The following is a 14,486-nucleotide window of genomic DNA, read 5'->3' on the forward strand; positions in this document are numbered from 1 at the left end:
ATATTCAGTATTGATTTTGTGATTATCAAAAATTTTCCTTACAAAAAGAAATTGTGTTGAATATAAACTTAATAAAAGATAAATATCTATCAAAATAAAAATTACATTTTATAAAATAATATATATTAAATAGAAATTTATTAATTTAGTCGGATCTGTATATTCAGTACGAGAAAGTCGCGTATACGCCTAGTAGTTACACGGGAAGTCTAAACAATTGGATCTGTACATTCAGTACGAGAAAGTCGCGTATACGCCTAGTTGTTACACGGAAAGTCTAAACAACATATTTTCATATAACCACAGTCCCTAGACTGCTTAACCTCTCTAGGCACTCAAGGACTGTTGATGATTTAATCTCAACTGAAGATAGTGCCTTGAGCGCAACCTGACTGTCGCTGAATATAGCGATTCCCTCGTTTGTATATCCCCGCTGTAAATTTATCTCTGCTCACCGGCTCGTGGCGAAAACTTCGGATTGGAAGATGCTCGGACATTTTCCGATTGGTAGGGACATTTTGGTTCGGGGGCCGAAGATCTCCGCTCCTTTGCCCCCCGGTGTCTTCGCGCCATCGGTGTACCATATTATAGTGCGTTCCTGGTGAAACGCTTCAATTCTGGAGGTGTCCTATGTACACTTGTTCCCCAGCTCTATTTTGAAGCGCTTCTCAAATTTAATTAGTTTCTTTGTCTCATCACTGGGAAGATGGATGAGTGGAATCTGCTCCTTCAGCTTCTCCATGTTCCGTGACCGTATCACTTTGCCTCTTGCTCTTTAGCTATGTTTACTAAAGTACTCCTGGCTGACTGCTCAATTATTATGTGTAGAGGGGTTAACTTAAGCAGCACCTCTATTGCCGCCGTCGGCCATGTTCGCATAGCTCCCATCCATAGAGTTGGGATTCTACCGGGTATTTACCATTTTTATGGGTAAATACCAGGAAAATACCCGGAATATTACATTTTTGTATCTTTTTTTGGGCATTTAAAAATCATTTGAATCGAGGCTGCTTGGAATTACAATTCAGCAATTAAATTTATACGTCATTTGAAATTAAAAAATTTTCGTTTTGATATATTGCTAATTTTGAGTCTTTTAATGACACTACTTCAGGGCGTTTAGGAAGAATTTTTGACATATATCCGAAGCGGAAAACATAGGGGAGAAAATTGTTGTGACAAAACTTCCATGAGGATAAGATAGAAATGAAATAAGTATTAGTTGAATTAATTATTTATTTAGAATAAATTGTCGCAGAAAAATTTCTGAGTTTTTATCCGGGGCTGCCTGATTAAATATTTTGATTTAATATTTTTCGTTTGTTCATAATTTCATCAAATTGGAGTAATAAAAGGCTCTAAGGTGATAGCATTTTTGAAGCTGATATTTCTCGGACCCATATTGAACTCCAGAACTGTAAGCGCTTCGGGAATGTTTATAGGGTATAAATATTTACGCAAACAAAGCGACCATTCAAACATGCTCGCGGCGCTCATAATTTAAGAATCCGACACGAATCCAAAATAAGTGGGCAACGTAGGAATCAGAAAAGCGTCGAAACGCGTAGGAGGGTAAAAGAAAATTTTATTTTTGCCTTTTATTTAACGGCCTAAAAGCTCCTAACCTAGCATGCAAAAATTATCATTTATCAACTATTTATGTTCGTCACAGCGAGTTTGGAACAAATTTTGAAACTTTGTTACGACAATTTTTCATTTTAATACAAAATGAATTACATTTGTACATTATAGTTACCCTTGCTATTCTTTTTTTGTATAAGCGTCGACGTTTTTCCGCTCATGGACGCTTCTCGACATCTTTAATGTGACCGCAAGCTGCCACGCTCTGTTCAGGTGTGTCGAACTATATATGACCCCAATAAGCGTTGACGATGCCTAATAAATAGGCCATATAGGTCTCAGATAATCAGAGTTTATTAGAGTTAAAAATGACGTCGGAGAGTTCCAGTAGAGTATAATATGAGCTGTTTAAACGCCTTTTAAGACTTACTTATGACTTATAGGAAATACATTGGTTACGGCATCCCAAGCACATACCGACTGTAAACGTTCCAATTTAGATATTTTTCCGACTCTTGTTTGACTTAAAATGTTTACTGGGTTAACTTAAATTTTTGCAACGGATGTATTATTGGCTAAAAATTTTTGAAAAACGCTGGATTACAGATAAGACTGATTCAACCGATAGCGTAATGGCTAACTACCCACCAATATAGGACATTTTGGATTGAATTTGTGTTTGTTTCCCAGATTTTCCAAAAGATTATTTTTACCCTTCTTTTGGGTAAATATTTGGGTATTTACCCATTTTTACCATATATACCCAATTTACCGGGTATTTACCATTAGGGTATTTACCCATTTCCCATCTCTACCCATCCATGGATGAGTCCTCTTCCCCATTCCTCTCCCGGGGAATGACGGGTGAAGGTTGCACAGGGAGCAGTTATCGGCATACACTAGTCCGTCCTGTCAGCGATAAAGTCGAAGGCTACAGTGTCCAAAATCAAAAAGCCCATAGCCCATATCAGTGGATCCTCTAGTAAATAATAAATAACTTTTTAAAGAATTTTGGCAGTTAGTGCGTCTAATTTATTATTTGTTTCTTTTTGGGCATTTAGCATCTCTTTAGCCTCATTCTTATGGCTCTTCCTCTTCTCCATCTTTTTGTATCCCTCCCTCTCATTCTCCTTCCCCTCGGTCTCCCCCTCTCCCTCCGCGTTTCCTCTCCTCTCCCTTTCTTTTGACTCTTCCTTCCCATTTTCCTTTTCCGTTCTGTTTTTCTTCTCCTTTCCTCCCTCTTCTTTTCGTTTCCTTTTTCCTTCCCCTTTTCCTTCTCTCTTTCCTTCCCCTTTTCCCTTTCGTTCTCCTTTCCTTCTTTTTTTCCTTCCCCTTCTCCTCTTCTTCTCCTTTACATATCCGTCCCCCTCTCCTTCTCTTCCATCTTTTTATCCCTCTCCTTCTCATTCTCTCTCGTTCGCCCTCCCGATCTCTTACCCTTCTCCACTTCCCTTTCCCTATACTTTTTAATTTTCTTTTCCGTTCCCTTTTCCTTCTCCTATTCCTTCTTCCTCTCCCTATTCCTATGCTTTTTCTACCCTTATCTATATTCTCGTATCTATTCTTATTCGTCGGATAGGGACCATTCCCAAGAAGTGGGTTTACCTCGAGTGGTATGCATCACTACTATATATACATATATTATACTAGCCTTTACCCGTGGCCTCGTCCGCAAGGATAAAATAAAATATATGGACTATTCACGTTAACCTGCTTATCAAGTTATTTGTTTTAAAAAATTGTCTGTCTAATATAACTATTTCATTTTTGTAATAGAGTAGTGTAGAGAGGATGGATCCCGAAATCCATCCAGAAATGCTCCCGGAAGGGTATCCAAATGGTCGCAGAATAGTCCCAAAAAACTCCCGAAATGACAACGACGTGATTCTAGACTGATCCAGATAACGACACAGAACTGATCCCTGCAGAGTACCCAAATGATCCCGAAATAGTCTCGAGAAAGTTCGGAAATGACTCTGACGGGCTCCCGGATGGACCCCAAGCACCATCCGGGAAAGGTCCCTAAATTATCCCGAAATTACCCCGATGTGATCCCGGACGGATCCCGAAAACCATCCAGAAATGATCCCGGAAGGGTCCCAAAATGATCCCGAAATTACTACGACGGGATCCACAAGGGTCCCAAAATGATCTCGAAATACTCCCGAAAATGTTCCGAAATGACCCTGGCCGGAAATCCATCCAAAAATGATCCCGGAGGAATCCCCAAGTGGGAAAAACTGAACACATCATTAAACATACAAACATATAATTATATAAATTGAGCACGAGTTCAAATATAGTACAAAAACGAATTTTCAGCAGTGAAGAGGAGTGGTACAATACCAATAACAACAAGTAAAGGTGTCTAAGTTCGGGTGTAACCGAACATTATATACTCAGCGTGAGCTCAATTGCACATTTCATTTCAGATAAATTACTTTTCTACATAACACGTGGCACCGCCCGTTTAAAAAAAATGTCTCTCCATTTCCTCTTACAATAAAACTTGATAAGTGAAATATCATTGATTCAAAACTATTTTTTGCCAAGTGGCGTCCTTAACCGATTTCGTAAATTTTTCTTCAAAGCATTCCTTATAGTAAAGGCAACCTCTCTGTCGAATTTTGTTACGATAGGTTTAACGATTTTTGATTTATGATTAATAATATTTGTAAAATTGATTTTATCACAAGTGGGCGGTGCCACGCTCATTTAAAAATTGTTTTCAAATTTTTATCAAGAGTATCAATATCAGTCCACATGTCAAATTTCAACATTCTAGGTGTATTATTTACTAAATAATCAGGTTTTTTGTGTTTTCCAAAATGTTATATATATAAAAAGTGGGCGTGGTTATCATCCGATTTCGCTCATTTCCAATACCAATCTATTCTGGGTCCAGATAAGCTCGTGTACCAAATTTGGTGAAGATATCTCAATATTTACTCAAGTTAACGTGTTAACGGACAGACGAATGGACGGACGGACGTGGCTCAATAAATTTTGTTTTCGATACTGATGATTTTGATATATGGAAGTCCATATCTATCTCGATTCCTTTATACCTGTACAACCAACCGTTATCCAATGAAAGTTATAATACCCTGTGTACAAGTACAGCTGGGTATAAAGACAAAAAAGATTAAATTTGTGTGTTGAAATATCCGGACTAATAGTATTTTGAAAAGAAATACTTGTTTTTGTTTTTATCGGCCTATTGATAAATGATTCAAGGTTCGATTCGAGCTTGAAAAGAAATACTTTTATACGAAGTGGCTTTTCGTCTGCTATAAAAAATAGCGACTATTAACAGGATAAAAGAAAATAAATCAAAATTAAAATTTTTAGTAGTGACATTTTAGAACGACTATGGCCTTCTAAAATTCGAAAACAAAGAACTTTTTTAAGCAATTTTTTAATACAATTTTTTTTTGTATTTAATTTTATAGATTCATTGCAACAACAACAAAATAAAAGTCTGCGAACGAAGGAAGCAATTGAGTTGATGTAGTGAGGCTTTTTCATAATAACAATAAACAAAACAAAGTCGACAATAGATCAAATAGCAATAAATACCAAACAATACATAACAGAAATTTAACAAAAATAAAAACAACAAAACGAGCACCATCAATCGTCAAACGTCAACAATCAAGAATTTACTAATAATTAAGTAAAGTTAGCAACCACAACGACTGCGACAACAACTAAACACCAATTCGTAATCTAAACAATTCCGTTAGAAAAAAAGAAACTAAAAACACAAGAAAGAAAATAAAACAAATGTAATTCAAAGCTCGCCACACAATTCACAACTGGAAAAATTAGGCGGGTTGAATAAAAAAAAAAAAATAGAATAAAAAAAGTTTTTGTACAAAAAAAAAAAAGAAAAACATAGTAAGCTAAGTAAAAACCGTAAGATACTAGCACTAGCAACAACACAACTAAACAAAAAATATAAAAATATTACTGATAGCATAGTAGTAGCAGAGGCGCAGAGCAGGGCGTAAAAATCAACAGCGGCCCACAAAATGTCATTTCGCGTTGTACGAAGTTCAAAATTTCGTCACGTCTACGGTCAAGCACTGAAACGTGAACAATGCTACGATAATATACGCGTCTCAAAAAGTAGTTGGGACTCAACATTCTGTGCGGTGAATCCCAAATTCTTAGCCATCATTGTGGAATCTGCTGGCGGTGGAGCATTCATTGTATTGCCACACAATAAGGTAAGCTCACATACACACACACACACACATCTACAGCAATATATGAATTATTATTTTTTGTTTTTAAGTTTTAACGTACGCTCAGTGAATTTAGAATATATAGATTGACGAAAATACGATTTCATTGTATCTAGCTTAGTTCGTTCACTAAACCGTTTCAAATTTTATTTTAATTTTTCTTTCGTGCAGGCTAGAATGTTTCGTTTTGAAATATAAATTTAAATCTTAATACATTAGGTTGCTATTCAAAATAAAAAAAAGATATTTTATTTCATTTATCTAAAACGTCACAAATTTTAGCGCCGTTAAGAGATGGTTAAAGGCGTGTCGCCCTCTGGTCAAAGTTCTGACCACTTTTAAAAGAAGGTAATTTAAAAGTTTTGCAAGCTGTAATTTGGCAGTCGTTGAAGATATCATGATGAAATTTGGCAGGAACGTTACTCCTATTACTATATGTGTGCTAAATAAAAATTAGCAACATCGGATAACGAACACGCCCACTTAAAAAAAATTATTTTAAAAGTAAAATTTTAACAAAAAATTTAATATCTCTACAGTATATAAGTAAATTATGTCAACATTCAACGCCAGTAATGATATGGTGCAACAAAATACAAAAATAAAAGAAAATTTTAAAATGGGCGTGGCTCCGCCCTTTTTCATTTAATTTGTATAGAATGCTTTTAATGCCATAAGTCGAACAAAAATTTACCAATTCTTGTGAAATTTGGTAAGGGCATAGCTTCTATGACGATTACTGTTTTCTGTGAAAATGGGCGAAATCGGTTGAAGCCACGCCCAGTTTTTATACACCGTCGACCGTCTGTCCTTCCGCTCGGCCGTTGACACGATAACTTGACCAAAAATCTATATATATATCTTTACTAAACTTAGTTCACGTACTTATATGAACTCACTTTATCTTGGTATTAAAAATGTGCGAAATCCGACTATGACCACGCCTACTTTTTTTTTAAAAAACCTTACCAATAAAAAAAAGTAATAGCGAGCCTCGTTATTTTCTGATGATGACAACATCAAAAGGATAAGGAACTATAACTAAAGGGCATTTCCCGACTCTTGCACGCAAACGAACAGTTTACCGACCGAAAGTCAAGACTTCACCGCCAAGTATTACGTCCAAGAACAAACACGGTCCTACGACAAACACGGTCTTTCGACAAACAAATAAAGGCATACGATGACTGCCTCCTGGTCATATTATACAAATGTGAAAGAAGACGATCCGACTGGGAAAGTATTCCTATCGATTTCCGTGTTTCAATTATGGTCAGTTGTCGCAAAACAGGGATAGCTGTCGTGACTTTTTACGCAACGGTTTTTGCTAAGGCGGTTGAATTCTTTATTTTTGAGTTAGCCTCTTTAGATCTAGATGTGTGATTTGTACATACATACATATTTGTAGTCTAGCGGAATGAGTGTGCGAGAACGCTAAAAGTGGCAGCGTTGATGGCGAACTAAAATTAAATATTTATTTTTAAACAACACTCCACCATGCGCGTAATATCGCTCACACATTTGCGCTAATTTCTGACACGCTGGCAATTTTGTTTAAACAACAACAACAACAACAGTAAGAAACAGACGTTTTTCCCTGCACTATCCTGGTTATTGTTTTTATTTGCTTTTATATTAAGTAAAATGTGCGTCAGGGGGTTAAAAACGGATAAAATTGTTATAAATATCATCATCACTTAAAAATATTGCTTCATAAGATATGAGTTGTCCTAAAGGACAATAAGTGGGTGGGCAAAAAACTCCTTTGGTTCAACAATAATTACGAATTGACCTTACTCTACTTCCGAACCACTAACTTTCACATTTTCTGATAGCTGCCTTCATGTCTCTAATACCCATATTGAATAGAACAAATTTTAGGGCTACCAGGGTGACATTTCTATCCACATAGCCAAACTACTATGAGATATAGAAATTTCATATATTACAAGCTCACGCAAATATATTGTAACGAATTTAGTGCAATTTCGCTTATTTCAAATCTTCTGCTAACGTTCGAATCACTAAACTGTTGAATAAATAATTCCAATATTCGATAATGCAAAAATGGTCTTTATTAGACTACTTATACTTCGCAACTGATATCTTGCTTAAATCAAACTGATTGTCGTGCCTCTACTGTTGCTGCCTTTTATACTCTGTGATTTCTCGTTCACATACTTCTAGGCGCTTTCAGAATTTACTTAGTTACTGGTATAAAATTATAACGACAGATGCACGTGTATAGCTTCTCATATGCGCGTGTATATGTGAGTGACACTTCCACAGATAATTGCCCAATTGTGGGAGCTTCTCAGATATGATATATGCATGTGTTTGTGCGTCTCTTCTCTGCTGCTCGTATGGACATATGGGTGGACATAATGATTGATTTGTTGATGTGCATACGAGTCACTGCTTAGTATCGGCTTTTAGAGATGATAGTACCCCTTATTGTTGCTAGTATTCGTCACAATATGTACCAAATTTCATCCAAATCGGTTGACCTGTTTCGGAAGTAAAAACGGATATATACAAAATGTAAAATGCTTTTCGTTTCATTACCCATTTTGGTGTGTATTGAATAATTAAAAAAAATCAAATAGGTTGTAACCTCGCAAAGACATCCTTAGTGGCAACCAACGAACCGATATCATTTCGTTACGAAATTACTTTGTTTCGTTTATTAACGTCAAATTAACGAAGTGATTTTGTTTCGTTTTCTGCCATATCAAAACGAAATCAAATCGTTTATGTTGATTATTAATTTCAAACTATGCTGGCAAAGCTGATTGATGGCGGAGTCATTAAAGGTGAAAGCATTAGCCAAGCTGATTGCAACTTTTCTCATGAATTTTGACAGTACGAACATTTCTCAGAGTATTTTTGACATTACCACCAACGAATTACACAAACAAATTAGGTACATGGAGTTTGTGTGTATGTCCGCTCGCTGTTACGACCTTACGGCTTCAGCATGGCTATAGCATTGCCAGCACAGTTCAAACATAAAGTATCACGTTTTTGTTAACGTTTTTAACGTTAACGAAAGCTTTTCGTTTCGGTTAAAAACGAGATACAATTTATCTTGATAATTTCTTTATCGATAATATTTCGAAGTGTTTCAACGGAAACGGTGGACATTTTTTGATAAACGATTAGCTTAACGTTAAGGTGCATCCCTGGTGGCAACACCTAGACAGAAAGGCTTAGAATATAATACACTACCTATGTACTGAACTTTATCGAAATCTGATACATACCAACCTAACAAAAACGCACTGCGGCAGTTTTCTGTCAAAAATGTCTCATGCACATATAAATTGTATGAGAGCCACCAAAAATTGAATTTAGATACTGCGTAAAAAGCTAACTCGATTTCCAATTTTTGTTCCGCGTGACATTTTGGTTTGACGTTTGCATACATGTTTTACATTGTCGCAACGCATGTTTATTTCGGTTAGGGCAAAAAAAGCTGTTTAAGTGCGTGCTTTGAAAATCCGCAGTGCGTTTTTAGTAGGTTGGCATGTTTAACCGTGTCTGAGATAGTAGTGCATATACAAAGGAATATGTATAGTAAGGTTAGGTGGCAACCCCACTTACAAATATCTCTTTTGGAATGCAAAGTATAGCAGCATTTTGCAAGCCCCTAAGAACAAGTGTTCATAATTTCAGGAAGATTGTTTAAGTAGTTTAAGCATGAAGTTCATGCAAACATACTCCCAAACTTCCGCATTCGCGGAAAATCAGCATTTAGGAAAGTGAACCTAGGGTAACCCTGGAATGTGTTTGTATGACATGAGTATCAAACAGAAGATACTGAAGAGTATTTAAACGGCATAGTTCTATAGGTGGACGCCATTTCGGGATATCGCCATAAAGCTGGACCAGGGGTGACTCTAGAATGTGTTTGTACGTTATGGGTATCAAATGAAAGGTGGTAATGAGTATTTTAAAAGGGAGTAGCCCTAAGTTGTATATGTGAAGGCGTTTTCGAGATATCGACCAAAATGTGGACCAGGGTGACCCAGAACATCATCTGTCGGGTACCGCTAATTTATTTATATATGTAATACCACGAACAGTATTCCTGCCATGATTCCAAGAGCTTTTGATTTCGCCCTGCATAACTTTTTTATTTTCTTCTACTTAATATGGTACGTATCACACCCATTTTACAAAGTTTTTTCTAAAGTTATGTACATTTTGCGTCAAAAAACCAACCCATCCCTTTTTTCGTATTTGGTATAGAATTATGGCATTTTTTTGCATTGTTTATATGAAAAGTGTGATATCTTAGGCTTAATATCTTGACTACTTATAAGGGGTCGCTATAATCTGATGAGAAGTACTTGAAACTTATGTACTTAATTTTTTTCATCAACAAATAGACTTCAAGTTAAACCAATCAGGTTAAACTTCTTTCCATACAACGCTGAACACAAAGCAATTGCAGTAAAACTATTGCATTTCTGAAATGACGAAAATTCTATAGCACCATTCGTAGTCGTTTTTATGAGATTTTTCTTACTTTTACCTTTGCTTTTTTTAATAATGAAATAACAAAACGTAAAATAAAATCGCAATTAGGAATTTAATATTTTAGAGTATTTAACTGTTAATTTAAACGGCCAATCAGGCCGTTGCACTATGGAAAATCGTAGAACAACTGCTGATTAAAAATGGTTTTTTCTATGTCGCTACTGGCATGCTTTTTTTATTTCACTCAATAGTTTAAGGACCAAACTAGACTACAACATCGAAAAATTATACATATTATATGAAATGATTTTTTTACAATATCACAAACTTTAAGTTTTGACGGACGTCCATGTTAAGCCCATTTCCTTCATCACTTTCAAATTTATTTTAATGTTATACGTTACAGGAAAAGGTATAATGTATTATATATTTCTTGAAACCTCGTTTTATGAAGAATATGAAACATCTAATATGTTTTTAATATTATGTGTATGTTTACCTTAAAATAATTAAAAATAAATAAGCTTCTCTTCCAATTTGCGTCGTACTCCTCTTGATTTTCCCTACAAATTGGCCGGACGGGACCTACATGTTTTATGCCGACTCCGAACGGCATCTGCAAGGCAGATGAGTTTTCACTGAGAGCTTTTCATGGCAGAAATACACCCGGAGCGCTTGCCGAACACTGCCGAGGGGCGACCCCGCTTAGAAAAATTTTCTTCTATTTGAAAAACCTTATTTCTAAAATGTTAGGCCTGAAAATGAAGATTCTTATTAAAATGGATTCGTTGTATGGAAATAATTTTACAAATTTCCTATAATCTGTCTTTCCAAACATGGTAAGCCACAAGCGAAGAAAAGAAACGACTAAAGCAAGATAAGAAAATACGTTTCCGTGAAGAGCTGGGATTGATCAAACAAGGCAAGTAAGTGGTTATACTAATGACGGTAATACTTCCAGAAGAATTTTTCACAATGCCTACTGCTCTGTTGAAATTACAGGAGTGGATATAAAATTGATTAAACGACTTTACGTAATTCTGCAAGCTCTTTCAATAATAAATGCTGAAAAATTTGTCAGTTATGCTATGGAGACTGCCTGTATCTATGTGAGCAACAGAGAACTGCAAAAATCACAATTTTCCTGATCTAATCAAACACTAAAACTTGCATTCACATGCAATCATGCGAATAAACTCATATTGAATAAACTCATAATTGAATAAACTCAGCAGCTATCTTTACAAGACTCTGTTAGCATGATTGCGATCGAATGACCGAACAGGTTTTGTTTACGATTGTATTGATCAACCGAAGACAAGCGGAGAATAAAATCAAAGCACGAGAACTAGTATCGTTTAGTTCGGCAAACAAACAGAATCGTAAGCAATGTTTATATGTAGCTTGTCGCCGTGACGTAAGGGCAGAAGAATCATGCAAATATTCAGACGCATGGAGTTTTCATATTTGCCTTTTCATTCCGATGAATGTAATCGCGGTTGAGGCAAACGCCTGAATTCATTATAATCACGCAGCAATAAGTTGGTTGATTTTAAATCAATGTCGATTATGTTCGTTTAAGCAAGTTGGATCATTGAACACGATCATGTTGCCGAATGTAATCGAACGTTGTTGTGTTCGAATTTTGCAGTTCATTGGTGAGCAATTAAGAATAACACTACATGCCATCTTCAGATCACAAAATTTTGATTCATGAAGTGTCATAAAGCATTTTGCAGTACTTCCTATTGGTCAACTTTCGGAAGATGCACAAGAATTCCGTTATAAGGATTATAAAAAATTTCATTTACATCATGCTAGAAAATGATCAAAATCCGTTACAAACGAGGACGTATTTCATACTCTTCTTTATACTTCAGATCCTTACATAACCAGCATTAAGAAACTGTATACTAAAAACGTGAATGAACTTGATGAAGACACCTTAGACCTTTTGAAAGTGAACGAATTAATTTTAGATCCCGAAGTTCATCAGGTATAAATAACATAATAAACATATGTATATGTACAATAACAATAGTAAACATTACAATTAATTAAATAATCTGTGTTCAATTTCAATCACCATTTTTTTATGTTTTTATTATTTAAATTGACTTGTATTTTGATGTACTATTGATACTTGATTTTTGTAGGCATAAAATAATAGTATTCATTGTTAAAAAATAAATATTGGATATTTTTAATAATTTTGAATTTCTTTTGTCTTTTAAGGTATGTTTTAAAATTAAGGCATAATAAATTATATTCCATTTGAAGCGATATACTCTATTCTATATATGTGCAATATTTTAGAACATAATATTGAGAAATAAAAAAGTTATTGATTTTTAATCAGAAACAGGCCTTTATTTTCCATAGTGCGTTGAGGAAAAGAAAATAATTAGTCCGGACTAACAAAAAGGAATAATGACTTAAAAGTATATTCATCATTCCAAAAAACGGAATAAAGGCTGCAATCAAAAAGTGTTATTCCAGAAATGGTAATGCGGTGGGGTGCAAAAACACCATACGCAATAAGGCCATATGGCATTATTTCCAATGCAGATTGGAAATAATCGTACAGATTGGAAAAAAAGACATATAAAAATGCTATCAAATGAGTAATAAAGTCATAATTTAAAATCGTACCCGCTGAAAATCAAAACAGATGGTTGCCCGTCCGGTCAAAACCTCCTATCTGTAACGAATGATAGAAAGAGACGGGAGATGAATGCAGTATAGTTAGGTAGAAAATCAGGTGATCACAGCTGTTTATAAGTTTGACGTTTAAGCCTAAGATATCACACTTTTCATATCCACAATGCACGTGTTTCTGTTGTCAAGTATAATCATTGATCTCGATTGAACAAAAATGTTGTGCAAATGGAAAATAATTTAATTTTCAAATAGTTGCTAATACCGGGATTTAGAAAATCTTGTAAATTATTATATATAACAGCAGAGAATCGAATTTTCAAATACAAGTAGTCTCGTGAATTAGATTAGGGCCAACTTTTTACTAATAAATTAAAAAATTATAGTTATTATTTCCCACTTTTTAGGATAAACTAAAAAAATATTATATATATGTATATATAGGCGTAACGTTGCAGATCAACGTTAATTCGCCTGCCGGGCGGCGGGGGTTTCGCGTCCCGCGCCGTTCCCTGCCGCGCCGACCGTACGTACCAAACTATGTTATCTTCTTTACACATAAGTTTTGGAAAACGCAATAAGACCATCATGATGTCTTTATTTCCCTTGACAGTTGGAATAAGGCCATATCAAAGTTATGGCTTTATTTCCAACTGCAACGGGAAATAAAGCCATTATGGCCTTATTGCGTATGGTGCACCCCACCTGGTAATGCATGGTTGAATTTCAGCCACTGGGCGAACTCTATCTAGTACATATATTTGAATTATCCACACTAACTGTGACTTTTCTGAAATATTGCTTCTAAATGAAACAATTCCAGCTGCCGTGCATTTTTTTAAATGTTTATTTTTGCTAATTGTTGACACTTGAAAAAATTTTGAAATTTATAACATTACCCAAAAAGAGCACAGCTGTTGAATTTATAATTGCTTTAAAAAGTAAAGCTAATGACAGACTAACCACCGACACCATCACCAAGAGCATAAGCTGCACAACCCTCATTGGAAATACTACGCCAAATTGGTTAAATGCGATTTTACCAACACAATCGGCACTGCTTATTTAAATTAGAATTTTTGCGCGCGTTACCTCAATTATTGGTAAATTGCCAAAATCCATTGTAGTCGTCGTTAGGCTATTTTTAAGCATTCTAAAAGAAAAATCACTCTAAAATACGTTTACAATACAAACATACACATACATACGTACATATGTACATACATGGCTACTTTCCTGACCTCATCTTTCTTTTGCTCGCCTCATCATCATTCATAGCAGAATAAATTAGTGTATTTAATAAATTTAGAAAGTAAAATTTTGTTTTGGTTGGGAATTTTTGGCTTATATTCATATATATATATATATATATAATATGTAACATGGTCATTATCATGACTATATATAATTATATATAGAGTGATCAAAATGACTATGTTACATATTTTATTTTTATATATATACTTTTTGAAGTCACCAAAGTGACCATGTCTCATTTATTCTCATATATCTTCT

The 14,486-nt window shown here is 35.1% G+C and overlaps 1 protein-coding gene and 1 long non-coding RNA gene across 3 annotated transcripts in view; both read left to right on the forward strand.

The window, feature by feature from the left end:
* Nucleotides 1–14,486, forward strand: part of coro (protein coronin) — a 175,899-nt gene that overhangs the window by 114,362 nt on the left and 47,051 nt on the right. For both annotated transcript variants that reach the window (XM_067774138.1, XM_067774139.1), the window contains exon 2: nucleotides 5,034–5,813. In XM_067774138.1, the coding sequence (XP_067630239.1) occupies nucleotides 5,616–5,813 (198 nt within the window). In that variant the 5' untranslated portion in view covers nucleotides 5,034–5,615. The remainder of the gene's footprint in view (nucleotides 1–5,033; nucleotides 5,814–14,486) is intronic.
* LOC137244721 (uncharacterized) lies at nucleotides 11,012–12,675 on the forward strand. The gene is made up of 2 exons (XR_010951177.1): nucleotides 11,012–11,971; nucleotides 12,033–12,675. It is a non-coding gene; the product is annotated as an uncharacterized lncRNA (long non-coding RNA).

The sequence above is a fragment of the Eurosta solidaginis genome, chromosome 3 (genome assembly GCF_040869045.1).
Source record: "Eurosta solidaginis isolate ZX-2024a chromosome 3, ASM4086904v1, whole genome shotgun sequence".
NCBI lineage: Eukaryota > Metazoa > Arthropoda > Insecta > Diptera > Tephritidae > Eurosta > Eurosta solidaginis.